Source organism: Miniopterus schreibersii, assembly GCF_964146895.1.
Source record: "Miniopterus schreibersii genome assembly, chromosome: 7".
In the NCBI taxonomy this organism is placed as follows: domain Eukaryota; kingdom Metazoa; phylum Chordata; class Mammalia; order Chiroptera; family Miniopteridae; genus Miniopterus; species Miniopterus schreibersii.
The window spans coordinates 25,872,624-25,892,342 of record NC_138108.1 but is presented as its reverse complement, the minus strand read 5'-3'; the positions used below and the strand labels follow the sequence as shown (position 1 = coordinate 25,892,342).

The following is a 19,719-nucleotide window of genomic DNA, read 5'->3' as shown; positions in this document are numbered from 1 at the left end:
GCCATCCAGAGGAATTGGAAGCCTCTGGTGTACTGAGGATAACCATGTCAGTTGGCTTAATTTTTCTCCAAGGGCTTTATTCGTTTATTAATAAGGTGGCATCTATAAAGGCTTTGATTATTAGAGAGTCTTTATATAACTCTGGGGCCTAAACACCACTATAAGTTGGCATCTAAGACAAAAAGGCAGCTGGTCTCCTTGGTTTCAAACTATTTAAAATGTACTCAGTCCCCCATCCATTATCCACATACCTATCAACAAAAGTAATCATCTGAGAGCTAATTCAGTTGAAGTTTTGCACTGCAAAACACTTGATTGCATTAAGTGACAGGCATATTGAAATGGTGACAGGTAGTCAAGCCTGTAAAATATTCAGGGTCATAGATGTTACATTTGATCAATTCTACTTGCTGAGCATATACAGTTCTTTGTGTATTACCAGAAAAAACAACAATACTGGCCTCATGTTTCCATGGTGACTTCTGAGAGCAATTCTTAAGTTTAAAAGTTACCTCTTTTAATCAGCTATAATTTTCATTAAAATGATATCCCCAAATTACCCGGAATTATATTATCATCATGTTAATTTACTTTTTTCCTCAGTACAAGGTAAATTTATTTGCCTAGGGCAAGAGGTATTTTATTTAGGGCTAGGCTGGGGAGCAATTTAGAAGCCGAGGGACATGGCAATATGAATTTTAAAATGCATAAAAAGAGAACAAAGGAGATAATAGATTTGAATACAAAAAAAAATTATGCAACAGAAAAGTATCCTGCTTTCAGAAGGACATTTTGCTGTACTGCTCTTAGTCCCCACAAAAACTGTGCAGACCAAAATATATGTCTCCTCAGATACCATTTTTAATGTTAAATTATAGTATAAATTTCCTGCTCTAAGTATCAATAACATTTTAGTGATTCTAGCCCTGACAATAAAATATACAGCTTTAAAGTTCTTTTCTACTGGTTCAATTAAAGCTAATCTTAGTGAGATTCTGAAACACTGGCTAAGCACCATAGACTATTTCTGGCTGATGAACATTAAAAGAATCAGCACAGATTCAAGTAAGTGGGTAAAGAAAACCGTTATTAGTTTAAGCAAAATTAAAACAGATGGGAGAGACTGACACACATGTCTTCAGATATGGGCCTGCCTCACATTTAATCTTTTATGAATGGCTGATCCCAGATGGTGACGGGATTCAGGAGCACAAGTTGACATACAGCATCCATTTTCCTTTTACTCCAATGTGCTATGTCAGTTACAACTTTTCTATTTAGTGGATGATGCAAATATCACCAAAAAGAAAGAGACCATCATGAAAACAGGCTCTCTGACATATTGAAAATGAGATGTTGGTCAATTTATCAAAGCAAGTCCAAACATCCACATGCATCCTCCATCACTCATTTCAGGTTTGGTCTCCTACTCTTCATTCACACAAATGGTGGGGTGATGAAACAAGAACTCCAAAGACAAACAGAAAACACATCAGGCTGGTGAGTGTCACTACATCCCATTAACCACTGAACCCAAAATGGGACGTTTTGTCCCCTTAGCTCTCTTATAGCATGTCACCTGTATCTCTCTTCTGGGACATCATATTTTATCTTGGATAATGAATGATAAGAATAAGAGAAGTCCAGAATTCTAACAGAGCAACTGTAGTCCTTTATTATAGTTATTTATTTACATGCTGATTCCCATTACTGGACAGTAAGCTCCCAGATACAGAAACTTCTCCATCTTTTTAGACCTGGCATATAGCCCAGTGCCCAGGAGATAGGGGCAATCAAGATACATTAAATAAATATACAACAATAGCTCTACTTATACCTATGATATGCCAGATTGCTAGACTCTTTACTTACATCATTCCATTTAATCCTCAGAACAACTTGATAGATTAGGCATGATATGGAAGTTTACAGAAGTGAAGTAAAATGCTTAAAAACCTTGCAGGTAGGTAATGGCAGAGCTGGCATTCCAATTCAGGCCTGTGTGATGCGGGTTCTTGAATTTTCAACATCACCACGTGGTATGGAGATCTAAGGATGGTCAGTGGGAGAGGCGGAGTGTAGACTCCACACACTGGGCACAGCCACTGGCAGCCTCTGCACTGCCATTGGTGGGTGTGAGGGAGCAGCATCTTTACTAGACTCCTGTGACCTACCAGCTTTTTTGGATGTTAACAATAATCAGAGATACCACCAGAGCAAGCAAGAGCAGGAGAAGAGGGAAATAGTGAGTGTCCTGTGGTAGCCAAGAGAATTGCATTGAGTGCATGGGAAACACAACCAAACCTCTTCAGAAGGAATTGAAGCCAAAGCTTTGGCAGAATAGGAGGGAACAGCACCAGAGAAATAATTTGGGGGTGGTTATTTTAATCCTATTATTACTCTATAGAGAACTAGAAAATATGAGTGACATTTTGAGCCAATATTTATATTGCACATGTTTTATCTCCCATACTAGATGATAATCTTCTTGCAAGTAATGTCCATGTCTAACATGTTTCTATGTCAGTCATGGGTCCTAGCACAGTGCCCTATAATTCACTCTGTATCTCCAGAAGGTAGCCATCCTAAAGGTAGCTAATGTAAGAGAAGTCACATCATGGAAGTTGTCCCAATGGACTACAAGGTTGGTTTCCATGGAATCAAGGAAAAATAGCACCAATGATAAGGGTTTCTCCAACCCTGCCTAGGGAAAAGAACTCCTGGACAGGTTGCCAAGGATATTCTGATTGACAAGGCACTAGGTATTGAGCAGGAGAGATGTTAGGTCACTAGAGCTCGAGCTCATTGACTTACTCAGTTCCTTTGATTTTAATTCTATATTCAGGAAGAAAACTTCTGATCTTCATTCAGTTTATAAAATTGAGCCTACTATTTAGAAGTGAACATAGCTGTAGCAAATGACATGAATCCCCTGGTCCTCTGAGTAGTTGGATTTTTCACTGTAAACTCACAAAGGATGTTCTTGCTTATACAACTCATATGACTGATAAGGAAAACTAATAAAGTTTGTGATCTTGTAAGAGGCAATACGCTGACCCTGATCTCCAACCTCACCAACTGCTAATACCAGTAGAGCCTTTAAAAGACCAGTCAGTACAGAGGAAATACTAAGTATCATCTTTATTGTAATATTCCTTTCATTTAAAATATATATTTTAAGAGAGAATGACACCAAAAACATACTGCTTATCTGAAATGATTACTTCAGGTTATTTCTTACTACAGTTAGTCTCATATCAACATGAGGAATTTGAGACCCAAAGAAGGTTGCTACAAACTGAAAAATCTTTGCGTAATTAAAAAAATGAGTTTGTATGTGTGAAGTAAAACACACGTTTGGGAAATTATAGATTTTTCCGAGGGGAAAAAAGTGCTATGAAGTTGTCACTTTATATTAAATTGCCTTCCCAGTGACCAAGTATATTTTGTTGTTTAATATCAACAAAATTACTTTCCCAAGTGCCAAATGGCCCAGAGAATTTAAATGCAGTGATGTTACCACTTAGGTTATAGGGATCTGCTCATACAAGAAAGCAAATCTCAGTTACTGCTGAGCAATTTGGTTTTGTTATATATCCCTTTCAGCTGTTACAGATGGCTGAGCCTCTACCCTCTGGAATCTTAGAAAGGCTCTTTGTTCTTTGTACCATCACCTCATGACCTGAAGGCGCAGGTGTGTATGTGGGCTCTTATTCTGAATGGAAAATGCTCAGGCCGCTACACTTTCCCTCACTGAATGGGGGTCAAGACGGGAAGTGATTATCATGGGGACAGGTCTAGACTTCCCAAGTGATGCACCCTTGGCAGCTGCTCAAGATAAAGAATCTTTGGAGAAACAATCTTGCTGGGAAGTCACTCCTCCTCCCAACCCCCCAACCCCCCCCCCCACTGGAAGTGGTTATCCCTGGCAGCTGTTATCAATAAGGGGAGTGAGGCCATGCTGACAGCAGCTGTTACAAAGATACTGAACAGAGATTCCAGGATGAAGGCTGGGTTCAAGGGTCGTTTTATAAAAATATGTGCTGAAGTCCAGGGGTTAGTGCTAAAGATTGCAAATGGGATGTACTTGAGAACTGCACCTAGGACTGTTTTACCCCTCGCTGGGTGCTTAATGCTATAAGGTGGTTCTGCTCTCCTGACAGAAACAGAAAATACAGACTGCCAGTCAAGACAAGGCTTTCCAAAGAAACGGACGACACAGACATAACTGTCACTGGTATTGTCCAAGGTTCTCCTGCTTCCCTTTGACAAAGCCTACAGGCTGCTTGTCTCAGTGCTATCTTGGTTGGATGTCAGTCTCGGATGCTGTGAAATGCAGGTGCTCTGAGACAGCTTTGTCCTTCAAAGCCTGGAGTTTGCCAGTCCAGTAGAGCATATGGTTCAAAGCTTGGACTTCAGAGTCAGATAAGCATGGGTTTGAGTCCTGGTTCTACATTACACCAGCTCCATGACCCAGGGCCAGTTATTCAATCTCTTGGTACTTTAGAATAGTCACATGTGAAGTACGGATAAAAATAGGAGTTACTCCATTAGTGTTGTTGTGCGGATTAAATGAGATGATGCAGGCACAGGGCCTAGCCCAACCTGCTTGCAATAAATGTTCATTATTATGACTTTATTAAAAACGGGCATGATTGTTAAATTCTCCCCCATGAGAAAAGGCCTTGAAGGAGAATTAGGGTTTTGTTTTGTTTAAGGGATTCTTTTAAGAAATGAGGGTCCAATGACAAGTTGATCAAAGTTCCATGAACTTAGGTGCCATGAAGTTCAGAATGGCTCTCCATTCTTTAATCTTCCTTGATTTCTTTCATCAGCATTTTGTAGTTTTCAGCATACAAGTCTCATATTTCATTTTTTGGCAGTTGTAAATAATGTATTTTTAACTTGATGTCTACATGCTTGTTTCTAATATGTAAAAATGCAATTGGTTTTTATATGTTTATCTTGTATCCTGCAACCTTTCTGAACTCACCTATAAGTTCTAGAGGTTTTTCTTGATTCCTTGGGATTTCCTATGTAAACAATCCTGTACTGTGCAAATGGAAAAAGTTTCATTTCTTTTCTTTCTGATCTTTATGCCTTTTATTTCCTTTTCTTGCCTGTTACTGTTGTAGAATTTCCAGCACAATGTTTAATAAGATGTGGTGAAAGCAGACATCCTTACCATATTCCTTATTTTAGGGGAAAGCCTTTGGTCTTTCACCATTAAGTACAATGTTAGCTGTTCTTTTTCAAGTTGTTCTATGCTTTTCATCAAATTGAGGAAGTTCCCCTCTATTCCCATTTTTCTGAAGGTTTTTGGGTTTTTAAAATCTTGAATGGGTGTTTAATTTTGTCAAAAGTTCTTCCTGCATTGTTTGACATAACCAGGTAGATTTTCTTCATTAGTTTGTTAATATGGTGAATTACACTGATTGATTTTCAAATATCAAAATAGGCTTTCCCTGTCATAATTCCATTTGGTCATGGTATAGAATTCTTTGTATATATTACAGAATTTTATTTGTTAATAGTTTAAGGATTTTTGCATCTACATTTATGAGAGATACTAGTTTATATTTCTCTTTTTGTACTGTCTGGTTTTGGTATCAGGGTTTTAGCTTTATAAATGAATTGGAAAGTGTTCCCTCCTCTTCCATTTTCAGAAGAGATTGCATAAAATTAGTTTCAATTCTCCTTTAATATTTGGTAGAATTCTCCAGTGTGATAATCTGCAGCTGGAGATTTCTTTTGGGAGAGTTTCTAAAATTCAATTTCCCAAATAGTTATAAGGCTATTAAAATAATATACTTCACATCAGGCAAGTTGTGATGGTATGTGTTTTTTTGATGAATTGCTCCGTTTCACCTAAGTTGTCAAATGTATGTGTGTAGAGCTATTCATAGCACTCCTTCATTACCCTTTTGAGGTCTGCAAGGTCTGTAGTGGCAGCCTGTTTCATTCTTGATATTAGAAATTTATTTTGTCTTCTTTTTTATCAGTCTTAGTAGAGGTTTGCCAACTTATTGATCTTTTCAAAGAACCAGATCTTTGTGTCATTGATTCTCTCCTGTGTTTTTCTTTTTTTCAATTCTATGTATTTCTGCTCCCTTCTCTACTAATTCCTTTTTCTGCTTATTTTAGTTTCATTTTGCTCTTTTTCTACATTCTTGAGATGGAAGCTTAGATTATAGAATTGAGGTTTTTCTTCTTTTCTAATGTAAGCATTTTGTGCAATAAATTTTTTGGCATTAATTGTTTTCCTAAATGTGTTGTATTTTCATTTCCGTTCAGTTCAATGTATTTTGAGGGGGGGGGTGCCCTGGAGATGTTCTCTGACCCATGGATTATTTAGATGTCTCTTATTTAATAACCAAGTATTGGAGGTTTTCCTGCTATCTCTCTGGTACTGATTTCTAGTTTTAGTACATTGTGGCGGGAGAATACGCTACATATGATTTCAAAAATGTTAAGGTTTATCGTGTGGTTCAGGATATTTTAGTGAATGTTCCATGGGCACTTAAAAAAATACATATTCTGTTGTTATTGGGTGAAGTGTTCTATAAATGTCAATTAGATTCTCCTGGTTGATGATATTATTGAGTTTTTCTATATGCTTGATGATTTTCTGTCTAGTTGGTCTATCAGTTGTGGAGAGAGAGGGGCTAAAGTCCCCAACTATAGCTGTGACTCTCTCTATGTCAGCTTTGTTCCCCACATAATGCAGCTCTGCTGTCTAGTGCATACATATTTAGGACACGCTCCTTGAACTAGTGAGTCGCGGGGATCATCACACAGTCAGGCTGCTCTCCTGCCCTATCCCGGCCCCAGTCTCCTCTCCGAGGCTACTTCTTCTTTCCCTGCCACCTCACACCAAATCTCCAACAAGTAATAAAAGGGCCTCTGGGCTCTTTGGTTGTCAGGTCAGTGACTAGTATGTCTATTCTACCTTAGTAATCACAAACTCTGTAACGTTGAAGCTTCTCTCTGCCATCCCAAAGGCCCCCCCGCCCCCCGGTCCCCAGCCTAGGGCTCCTCCTCCCTTCCCCTCTCTGGGTGCCTCTGCTTCCTCCAGGACTGAAGGGGAGAGGGGAAGGGGGACACAGAGGGGACAGGGACAACGGTCTCACTGACTGGCACCCTTCCGGCAATGAAATTTTTGACCAGGTCAGATGTTTAAAAAAAGTCCCTTGCCCAGCCGGGCATGGCTCAGCGGTTGAGCGTTGACCTAGGATCCAGGCGATCGGGGTTCGATTCCCGGTCAGGGCACATGCCCGGGTTGCGGGCTCGATCCCCAGCCGGGGGCGTGCAGGAGGCAGCCGATCAATGACTCTCTCATCATGGATGTTTCTATCTCTCCCTCTCCCTCTCCTTTCCTCTCTCTTAAATCAATAAAGATATATTTTAAAAAAAAAAAAAGTCCCTCTGGGATGCTTACTTAGATTCTCCAGGATCCCCTATGGCTGGGGCTGTCGCCTGCAGTTCCCTTGCCTGGGTATATGCACTTGCCTGCTGCTCACATACATTCTCCTCCCCCCACCAGCATCCTGGGTCTCCGCACCCTTCTAGGCAGCCCCCCTTGAGAAGGACCCAGAACTCCAGGCCAGCTCTGGCCCTTGGATTACATTTGGACATTGGGAAACATACACTTTTGACCCTTCACTGGTGAGGGTAGAATATTTCTCAAACACAGATCTTTTTTTATTTAACTTCTGGCAAGCAAGCTCTGGACAGAGCCATTCAGTCTTCAGATTTATCACAAGCCAGTCCACTCGACTCCCTAAATTGCATGAGACATGGATCAGATATCTGAACAATCTCCTCAAAACTTCTCTCGTGGAGCTTGGGATCAGGAGAAAGCATCCCTGCCCCCTGCACTGTGAGGAGGGCAGCAGGGCTGGGATTCACAGCAGAGCTGTCTCCAAAGAAACCTGCCCTCTGACATCGAGCTTCCTAAATGGGTAAGGGGGCCGGGGGATGACACACTAGCATCTCACTTTGAAAAGTAGGGGCAATGGCTCCACTCTCCTGACCCCTCAACTAAAGATGAAACTGAAATTGCTTGTTGTAATACATTCCATTAATGTTCTTTCATCAGCTGCCAAATTCATTCATGGTAAAGCCAAAATATATATTTTTTATCTGTTATACTACAAAGAAATAATGAGAAAATTTTGTCATAAAATATTGTCTATTCTATTGTTCTGAACATAGACTCACATACAAAGCCTGATTCAAAATTTGTGGGCTTATATTTACATTCATAGCAGTGAGTAGGCTGCCAGCAGCATCAAAGTATATGCCCACCCCTCTACTCCTTCCCTTAATGAGAGTTTCCCATAAGATTTTATGTCTCGGTTGAATTAAAGCAAAGAAAAAACAAGACCAGCATTGTTGAGGTTTCCACTGCTCACTGGAAGTTTGCCTGCTAGGAGGTCATGGACACCCCCAAGTCCTTCTCTTAGCAGTACCTCTGGGGATAGGAAAAAGCCATCAAAGGCTTGCTTGAGGCTAGGGTTCAAGTTTGCTGGTTTTTCATCTTCTTGTCTGCAGGTGACTATTTAGTAGCTCTTCTTTTTAAAACTCTCCTATACTCTGCATTCTTAGCCTTAAAATGCTTAATTAGACATAGCTAATATAAGTACATCAGAGACAGACCCAGGGAGTAATGGTTTCTTAAAGTCCTGTGATAAACACAAGAAACAACCCAAAACATTGAGTAGTTTACTTGCAAGTAGCATAATTTCAGTGTTCATTTGCTCAAAATATAGTTGCCTTCTGTCTATCTTCAGAGAATCTCAGAAACTCCTAGAATATACATGCAAGGGCATCTGTCACCCCCACATACTCTCACAGTTGAAGTTCAAGTTAGCTCAGAACAGGGGGAGAAGGCCAGAGGGAAGCAGCCAAATTCCCAGTGACCTGGCATGGCAAAATCTTGGACTGAATTTAATCAGAAGCCTGGAGTTTTCAAACAATCGCTCTCAATTTCTGTAGGCAATTTATGTAATTGGCACATACATTTTTCCATTTCAATAACAAAACCACAAAAATCTTTATGTTCACAGACAAATCTTTAATATTGTAAAAGCAATATAGTATGCCCGTATAAACACACAAATTCCAAATAGAAGCATGATTCTCTGTTCTCTTCAGAGTCAGTAAGAACGCAGTCCAGATAAAGGAACAGGGAGGCAGAGAGCTCTTCTTTGCCAACTCCCTTCTACCACTGAAACATAAGTTCTGTTCAGACAAGATGCCGTATGAGCCAACTCTCCTCCATCTGCTTTGACATTTTGTGCACAATTGAATATAACTGATCACAGCTCTCGGCATACATTTGTGGGCAGATTTTTGCTTGCACACGCAGTAGTATATATATCTTTGATCAAGTTCAGCCGAGAGCATTGGCCTAAGCAAGCAGACCTGGCAGAATTCTGAACCTTGGCTCTTCTATCAAGGCCGAGGGGTTCACACTACGTTCTAGAAGTTTGGTGCTTATGGAACAAATTCAGTATGCGTTTATATTAGGAAAATAGAGTGAAAACAACTGAAATAATGTCTGTTCCTTTTTTTTATTATAGCAAAACAGGCTGAACACAAAATACGGTTTATAAATTCTAAGCTTATGATCACAGACAGGACCCACAAACCATGAATGCCAAGTAAACACACACCAAGCTAAATGTCACAGTCAAATAAAATATGCATCAAAATTAATGATACGTATTTAATGATATGCGTAATCACAGTAATTGCTCCACTAGGTGGGAAGAGAGGCAAAAGACACATTTTTACCAACCTCACAAATCAGGTGTCTCTAATGGCCAACCATCCTGTTGCATCCTACTCCACCTCCCAAAGGACAAAGGCCCTGGCTGGGTAAGAAAGGCTCGGAGGCCACGAACACTCATTCATCCTCTCTAGTCCTTCCACAGGCCAGAAACAGGCTAGAACATGACATACAGAAAGGTCTCCGGGGGGGCAGGGGGCACGGTTATACTTTCAACGATAAAGATAAATTAAAAAAAAACAAACACAGAAAAACAAAGGTCTCCCTGCATAATTCCTGCTCAGAGGCTCCCATAAGCTATCCAGGGGACCAAAAACATGTCTTTCACTGGCCTTACTCTCACACTCAGCACAGAGTCAGAACCACTTTGTTAAAAGTCTGAGCCCTCAGAGGACAGGGGTGTTTCTGTGGTGAGATGAGGGAGAAAACTGGCGCGGCAGTGATGGGTCTTAGAAATGTACCTTCTAGTGCATACTGGTGAATTAGTTTGCTTTCCTAACGTGGTCCTAGAGAGAGAGAGTAAAATTAGAAAAGGTGCCGCTAGAAAAACCCACTTCTTATATCAAGAACAGGCCTTATTCATCTCACAAGGGGAAAATTATTTTTCTTTTCCTATCCATATAAGATAATGAATGCTAACTAAACTTACTGTGGTAATCATTTCACCATATATGTAAGTCAAGTCTTTATGCTATACACCTGAAACATAGACAGTGCTGTATGTCAAGTATTTCTCAATAAAACGGAAAGAAAAAGTAATTAAATGGCATAACGTATGCTAAATTCCTGGTGTGTGATGAATACACAATAAATGCTGTTGGTGGTGGTCCCACCCTCTCCCAAATCCGTCCCCAGCTAGGCGAGCCAGCAGTGGGGATAAGATGACTACAATGGTCTGGCGCTATGATGCCACTTCCAGGACAGAGCCCAGGGTGGTGTTTGGTTTTAGTAGGAGGGTTCAGGGTGCAGGAATGTTTATAGCTTGCTCAGGATCTTTGCTTAGTTGAACTACACTCAAGAGGAATTTTAGGATACATTTCAAAATGGAAATACATAGAACTTTCTACATAACTTCAATGATTCAGGAAAACGAGAGGATAATTTCTATCCTCTCCCTGTTGTAAATGGCCCACTAAGGTTCTTTTATGAAAGCAAATAATGGTAACATTTCTACCAATTTATACTGATAATCTGGTCCTTTTCAGCTGACAGTGCAAATTATGTTCAATTAATACCAGCCTCCTCCCACCCACACCTGAGTGCCAAGAATAATCATCTCTTTGTAAATCACACAGGGCAAGTGTTGATCTAATCAAAGGGGTAATTTCATTATTAACTGGACTTGTGAAACCTTCTTGTGGACAAAAACCTTTTCATTGGCTAACAGACATAGGGCCCTGAAATGACTTTCCTGAAAAATAAAAATAATGTGCAATATATTATTTACATAGAAAGAAGGTGTTACAGGATAATCATTCTCGTAGTTACTATACTATGGGATTAAAGATAACTTATCAAAGTACTGTAAAACAGCACAAGTATTTAAGACTATAATAATAAACTTTGTAATAAAAGTTGATATGTCCAATTATGACATATGGTTTTCATAGAGAAAACTAATTAAAAGCAACTGTGTCTCGAGTACATTTTGGGATGCGGGCTCATAATAGGTAGTTACAGTAGCTCCGTCACTGATTAATGCCTGAACACACACACACACACACACACACACACACACACACACACACACACACTTTGTGAGGAGCCTTTCTTATGTGAAATCTAAACACTAAGTCTTATTTGCTGAGAGGTCTAGATCAACTTCCACAGCAATGCTGGTATTAGAAGGCAAAAGTGATATTGCCTTATATCTTAACCAATTCCTACAAGATTTTGCTCTATGTGGAAAAGCCTTGAGGGGTGGTGGAGCTTTAACCTGCAATGGAAGGCAGAGTGGTGTGGTAAATATTTTTTTAAATCAGGATTCCTGATTCATGGTCCTGCTTCTTCCACTGACCAGAGCTATGACTTTGGACAAACCAGTTAATGCCTCTGTGGTTTTGGTTTGCCGTCAATAAGATTAGGGACTGTCCCATTGCCATTTGTGATTCTGTATAACAATCTATCTTATAGAAGGCTGTCAAATCACTGGCTTTCTCCCTGTTCCTATGAAACTGGGTGTTTTTAAAATATGTCCTCAAATTCTTTGACACTTCTCCCTTTGAAAGGTGGAGTCTACTTCACCTCCCTGGACGGATGCAGCTGGAGTGACCCTGTGTGAATTTCAAGGGTAGATCAATCATTGAAAGTGATATGGTCTCTTTCTCTCACTTGTTCTCGCTCTCCATCTCACTCTCGCTCTCTCCTGGGACACATGCCTTTGCATCCCTGAGCCACCATGGAAGATACCCAGCTACTCTGAAACCACCAAGCTATAGAAAACCAAATAAAGAAACCACATAGAGACAGAGAGAGAGGCCCAAGGAAAGTCAGCTGTTTGAATCTTCTGACCCAGATGATTGACATGTGAGTGAGGAAGCCTTTGAGATCACGCCAGCCTCAGCCACTGTCTGACTATAATATCCTAAGATTATAGATTATAGAGCTACCTTTTACTAGAGCTACTCAGCTAAGCCACTCCTGAGTTCTTGATCGACAGAAACAGTGAGAGCTAATACATGATTATTGTTGTTTTAAGCCACTAACTCTTGGGGTGATTTGTTATATGACCACAGTAACTGGAAGAACTGTGATGGAATCAAAATTAGAAGGGAGAAATGCCACCCCAAGGTCAAACAAAGAAATACTTAGCATCCACAAGAACCACAGGAGAGAAGGCTTCAAAGTATTCAAGAATGATGAAGGTAGGTACAATTCACCAATAAATGCCACACAAAAACCCACTAGAATAATCACCTTTTTATTTCCAAACTGTGTGACCTTATTCATAGTTAAAAGAAATAGAGTAAGAATGACCCTAATTGGAACCATTGGAAATAAGCAACAAAACCGAAGGTAAAGGAACGAGCTGGGGCATCATTTAGTCATTTCTACGTAGGCACGGACATCACTGCTCACTTGCTTTCTGCCTCATGCCTTTCTCAGTAGACTGTGCAGTTGTGCAAGTGTTTCCCCAAACATACCTCCAAATAACTCTGAAAAGCAGGACTTCTCCTTTTAAAGGGATAAGTAAAAGAGCTGGAGTCCAGTCAGTAAAGGTGGCCCCTATTATCGGACCAGAAATAGTGAGGCTGGGATAGCCCATGTGTCTGGGGAAGCTGACCCAAGGGTGATGCTCAGTAGATGGTAAGTGGTGGCCAGCAGAGAGAACTCAGCCACAAATCCACATTTTTCTTCCTGGCCCACCCACGGTTTTCAAAACAGGAAATTTCACATTAAAAGTCTAGACTTCTACCTCCTCTTGAAACACTGGAGGTCTAGTAACCCCAGGTATGCATTCCTATCGGGTCTCAGTCAGCTGGAGCTGACTAGCTGCTTCTCCCTTCAGACAGAACATGTGCTCTCCATTTGCCACAATCCCCACCACTCCCTATTCTATACCTGGGCTCCTTCACTCCTTTACATGTCTGGTCCCTGTGGGCATTTGAGTTTGTGTCTCTCCATACCCCACGCTGTTCCTTGCTCACTGTAGGTTTGAAACACTCAGTGGTTTGGAAACTCCAGTCAATTCTGATGTTCTTGCCCTTGGCCAATTTCTTTCCCTAAACTACCAATGTGGGACCATAACAAACCAATATGCCTCATGATTAAGTAAATCACCTTACAACACTGTTACTGAATATTGGGGTGCTGAGTGTGCCTCCAGAAATATAAACTGAGCTTATTTGATACATCCAAATGATTTTTAAAATACAGACTGTGTCCGTAACACAGGTCCAACATGCTCAGCCCAAATTAATGTAGGAAAGAATTAACTGCCAGTCATTTCTAAGATAGGATGGACAGAAAAGGAACAAAGAGACCTACATATCGTAAAGTTAAACAAGTTAATCACACAGAATATCTTCAAGGTGACTTCTATTGGGCACCTAACTAGGCAGTAAGGTCATTTACTGAGGCATTAAAACCAGCATTTTCAGGTTTCATGTGTGTGCGTGTTAGAGAAAACAGAACAGGATTAAACAACTCACCAGTTCCAGACACTGTCTGTGGCCATAGGCGGCCGCGTAATGTATGCTATTGTAACCTTCCTTGTCCCGGATGGACGGATCTGCATCATTTTGAAGCAGAAACTCTAGGCATCTGTAAGAATAAAGATGAGGTTGTTTTAGAAAATATCTCCGGACCAAAAGAGATAATGAATATAAATTTCCTCCAATTATGAATGCTCCACCCTTTGTGAGTTTAAGTCTTTCTTTAAAAATCCTACAGCAGTGAGGATGTATGTCCTGGAAGGCGTGTAGAGGTGTGTGTGTTTTCTGCAGCTTCCTTTATTTCAGCTTAAAATTGCCATTCTAGAATTCAGGAAAGCCTTTAGCAACAAGAGGGTAATTAAGTTCTTCTCATCCTCTCTGTCATCAGGGTCACTGACTAATAAGCGTCAGAGCCCCATGTTCAAAAGAGGACGTCTCAACTGTAATAAAGAAGCGGCCAGGCCCTGGCAGCAGGGTAAACCTCACAGAGGGGGTTTATTTGTAACCTTGCCATTGGAGACGCTGAGACCAAAAGGCTGGAAAATGAAAGTTAAGAAGCATAAGAAAACAATAACAAAGAAACCAAGAGGAGCCTAAACAATAAAAGGATTAAAGGAATGGGTGACCGTTTTAAAAGCGTAATTCGGGAACCACAAAATGAAACAAAAGGCTCAAACTGCACCATTAGGAATTCAGACTAAAACAAATAATAAATAATACATTTTAAAAGGCTTTTATGACAAAGTTGTGATTCATCTAAAAAAGCCTCAATCTTTGGAATAGATTAGAGGATGGTGTGTGGCTCCAGCTTTCCCAGGGCCCAGAGCCCCAGGACACAAGTCCCTGAGGATGTACATTCTGTTCAGGGCCTACTGCTGGGGAAAGGGGTGTCAGTCGGCAACACCACTTACTCCGTCATCTCGATTTTTATTTTTGTGGCAGTGGGACAAACAATTTCTTCACAAAACCAAGCTGATTCAATTTCATATCAAATCAAAATGGTAAGATTCTAAATATAAGCCTGTACTTTAAATAAGAACTTCCAATGGAAACCTTCTGTAGTTTACACAAAAACTTGAAAATGACATTTACCTATCTTTTGGCAAAAGGCAAAAAGAGAAAACAAATCGCACATAGCGACAGTTTAAAATGGTGTTTTAATTTCTAGAAAAAGTGATGAAAGACATAAATTTTTAAAACCAAATACCTCCATGGCACATGACTGATCCATAATAAGTCAAACTATTACTGGAGCCCTGATATCACACTGCCTTTGGTGATTTATGCCTTATAAGGAAGTCCTTTCTAGTTTTGGTAATTAAATGCCCATGGGCAGGATTCCAGGTGTGACTCCTTTTAAACCGAAGTTGGCTCCTTAAATAAAACCATTCAATAGGAACGGCATGCTAGTGGACACACAAGCCCCAGCTTCTGGAAGGATTATATTCTAAAGATCTGTTGACAAATTTAGTATGTAATTTGGAAAACACTTGGAATTGCTCCCAAAGAGTTATTTAATCTAGAATACACCCGACCTACACTGCCCACAGCGCTATTAGAAATAACAGCAGTCGTATAGAATTCGGAACAGTCCCCACATTGTTCTCCAAGGGTCAGTGAATAACACGACTTAACTGGAAATGCTTATCTTTTCTCCTCCCAGGGCCTGGCTAGCAATTTTGGCACCTCAGCTGCAGCATCGGGATATGCTCATTAGGTCAGGGGTGTATTTGGATAAGGGGAGTAGCCCCTCTTTGCACAAAAGATCTCTCAGGCGATGGGTCCTCGCCTTCCCCTGCCTCTCCTGCCCCTTCCCTCTCCACCAGCTATAAGAGGACTGCTCTGGCCCAGGGCAAGCTTGCATTTCACAGGAGACTGGAGCATTTGCTGAGGTGGCTTAGAATTCCACGGTCTTTAATGTGATTAGTTTAATTTTGGAGTAGCAGAGTAAAGCCTCGGCCATTCTGCTTTACTCAACTGTGTTTCATGTCCCCACCCCAGGAACGTTATGCCCCACAACCTGCACCAGAGCCATACTCTCTAACTATATCCTTCTAATTTCTATACACAATTTCTAACTATATTCCATGGTTTGGACACCAGAGGAGAGCCTAGTGGGCGGTAGGAAGACCCTAGAGTGGGTCACAGCATTCAGATCACAGAGAAACTGGTTCCTCTGACAACCGGAGAGGGACTGTGTGTGTGCAGCCTCTTAGGGCCCTATAGCCACTGGGTCCCAAGACACAAAGTGTGGGCACCATTCATTCGTTTGTTCATTTATTCAACAAATACTTACTGAATGCCAGCTATGTGCTGGTCACCACGCTGGGCAGCACACGCTTGTCACTGTGACTTGTAGTGCAGGAAGGGCTTGCATAGGATGAAGCGTTAGGGCTTCCCATGAATCAACACCCCTGGGTGGTGGCAGTCCCTCCCACCCCTATCACAGCAATAGCTAAGCAGGTGGGATGAGGGGGACAAGAGCAGCTGGCTGCAGGGAGCAGGGGCCTGTTTTTAAGTTGATGTGTGTGTTTGGGGGATGAAGAGGAAAGTGTATTTCAGGTGTATTTCACACAGAAATCTCAAAACATTTATTTACTGAATCCACTAAGTAATCATTTGCGGGTCATAAAAGGAGAGCCTAAGGCCCTAAGAGGAATTTCAATGTGTCGCCTGAGGCACATGATACATGGCAGAGTCAGAAATGATATTTGAGTCACACCTGGTTCCCAAACCTGCTGACCAATCACAGTGATGGACATGTCAAAGCTGACAATTTCAGAAAGAGTACCCTGGGTGAAAATAGCATAATTAAAGGATGTATTAAAAGACAGTTTCTTCTTCATTAAAGACAAGCCCACATCACTTTCTCAAGATCCCAAGAGAAACCCCAAAATAGTAAGGCTGGCCCGGCCGGGCATGGCTCAGCGGCTGAGCATCAGCCTAGGATCCAGGTGATCGGGGTTCGATTCCCGGTTGGGGCACATGCCCGGGTTGAGGGCTCGCTCCCCAGTTGGGGGCGTGCAGGAGGCAGCCGATCGGTGACTCTCTCATCATTGATGTTTCTCTCTCTCCCTCTCCCTTCCTCTCTCTGAAATCAATAAAGATACATTTAAAAAAAAAAAAAAATAGTAAGGCTGGCCCACATGGCAACTCAGAGAAGTGACAGAGCATCGTAGCTGCACCTGTGCTTAAGCTGAGACGTAACTTACAATGCAGCTTCCTTCTCCTTCAAATCTCTGGCTCTTTCAAGTTCTTCTGAATTTTCATGGGCGTTTCCCAACGTAGTTTTACTTCTCAGCGTAAGGAAAAGAAAAAAATTACAATTAATTTTTTAATGGCAAAGTTTCTAATGATTTTGGTGCAATTTAAATATCAATGATTCCCCCACAACCCAAAAGAGATAAGCACTGTTGAGTTTTCAATGAAGATATATATTATACATGGTTCTCTCCAGCACTATGCAGGAAATCCATTTTCTCCCAAGGAATCCAACTGAGAATGTGACTTTCCTAAAACTTCCATTCAGGTATCAGCAATTAAGACATCGACCAAGCTGTCTACCCTTCCATAAATATACTAAACACTCCAAGTTAAAAAGAGGTAATTTAGCTTAAACTTCTCTGACTCCTACCACTTTCTTTGCTGCCTCCTCACCAATTCACCTCACTTATCCAGGAATGGGGTCCTAATCACCCCTTGTCTGCCAAAGCAATTCTTCATCATCCAGGATTCCTTTTCCAGCTCTTAACAGATGAAGTATACTTGTTCCCTGATTCTATTCCAAGTGAATAGCATAGAGCCTGGCACATAGTAGACACTCAATAAATGTTTGTTGAGTTAATAACCTGCATGGCTATGTATACTACATCTGACTTGCCAATATTATATTAAACATGAAGGGGGGGAAAGTAGTGTTTTCCAAACTATGGAAATATGGCTCATAATCCATCACTGAACTATAAAATCAATTTAGTGGGTTGCAATCACTAATCTTTTAATGAAAAGAAAGAACATGGAATGCATTATGCATAGTAAAAGTAAATACGGCTTTATAAAATTTCTGTTTCCATTTGACATACATAAAACATATACATGTGACTGCATGTGCTGGGCCATGATATACAATGTACTTCTTACTGTGAGTCACTGTCTAGAAGCCACTGCTCTGTAAGAAAAGGAGATAGCACTGACCTAGGATCAATTCCACAGCATGAGGCAGCAGGCTCAATAGCTTTCAAGACAAGGTCACTAAGAACTATTCCTATGAAGGAGGCCCTGGTCCTTGTCTTTGAAAACAATCTCATAAATCATGGACACGTCTCCTATGCTTTCCCCTTGAACTGGTTCACTCAATTCTGCTTTCCATCCTAGCCACCCAGAATCCAAACGTGTCCAGGGCAACAACTTCCTTCCACCGGCTCCTGAAAGAGCATTCACACCCAGGCTTGGAACAACAGTGCCCATTTTACACATACTGACACTGCATTTGAAGGCTCCCAGGATTACACATAGATGGGTATTTTTGACATATGACATACATATTAGCAAATGTAAGTTTTCCAGCAAATGAAGCATTTAAGTGGTGATAATGAAAACTGCAGCATATGACAAAATAAATTATAACAGATTTTACAATGAACTGAAAACCTCGTCTTGACAGCTCCACTTGGCATTCAACCCAAAAAACAGAGAAGTAATTGTGCAGTGACATGTAATAATCACACGTAAAGTGAGCAGAATGGGGGAACTGGGGATAGGGGTGAAGCATTTCCAACTCCTTTGGGTCTGGGTAAGACAGATTCTTCAGTGACAGTTTCCTTGAGGCAGAATGAAGAAAATCAGCCAACCCTGCCCCTCCCGGCCCTCCCCCCAGAGGAAACGGGAACAGGCTGTCTTTACTTTCTATCCATGTCTGAAGCAGCAGCGTAGTGCAAAGCTGTCCGTCCCCAGTCATCTGTTTCATTAACATTGGCCCCCGTGGTCACTAGTGTCTCAATACAGTGGAAGTGACAATTTGCAGCTGCATAGTGCAAAGGGGTCCTGGAAAACAAACAGCAATTTATTAACTTCATTCAGTCTGAAGAAGAGACCCATCAGCAGCACTAGCACTGACTGCAGTATTCCTATGGGCGTGGAAAGCTCTTCCTCTCTCACAGTGTGGAGGCCAAGGGATAGGCCTTCCTTTGACTTTGTAAATTGCAACTGAGGCTACAAAAACAGAGGCTTCAGACAAGACCACCCACCTGCCGGTCTATTCTTTCTTTCCCTTCCTCATGCCTACCCTGACTCAGGTCTACATTACTGCTTATATGGGATATTGCAGTACCATCCCTATTAGCCTATCTTGACTCAAACTTCCATTGAATTTCTAGTTGTTACGAATGAAGAACTAGGTCTTCTAAGGTCCAATACCCACATATGACAATCCTGTCCCAAAACTTTGGTTCTCTCCACTGAACAAAGCCTTGATTCCTTAGTCTGAAGTTGAAGACCTTCCCAAGCTGGTCCCAATCTACCTTTATGGAGTATCTCTCTCTCCCCTAGATGAGCCCATTATTGAATCCCAACTAAATGGCCTGAGGTTTGCTTGTGTTTTTATTAATTAGACTGAAAATTATTAGGTATGTGGCAGAGCCTGGAGCTAAACAGAAAATGAAGCCCAGTCCTTGTCCTCAGGAGACCCATAGTCAGGTGAGGAGAGAGGCAGGAGGCAGAGTCCACTGGAACAGTGTGGTAGATGCTGCAGTCATGGAGCGGGGGGGGGGGGGG

General features: G+C 41.2%; 1 protein-coding gene across 5 annotated transcripts in view; it reads right to left on the bottom strand.

Annotated features, from left to right (window-relative positions):
- The window catches only part of ANKRD44 (ankyrin repeat domain 44), a 251,380-nt gene that overhangs the window by 56,683 nt on the left and 174,978 nt on the right, over positions 1-19,719 (bottom strand). For all 5 annotated transcript variants that reach the window (XM_081142776.1, XM_081142775.1, XM_081142774.1 and 2 more), the window contains exons 14-16: positions 18,850-18,990; positions 17,160-17,240; positions 13,945-14,056 (exon numbers count right to left, since the gene is read on the bottom strand). In XM_081142776.1, coding sequence (XP_080998902.1) covers positions 13,945-14,056; positions 17,160-17,240; positions 18,850-18,990 — 334 coding nt within the window. The remainder of the gene's footprint in view (positions 1-13,944; positions 14,057-17,159; positions 17,241-18,849; positions 18,991-19,719) is intronic.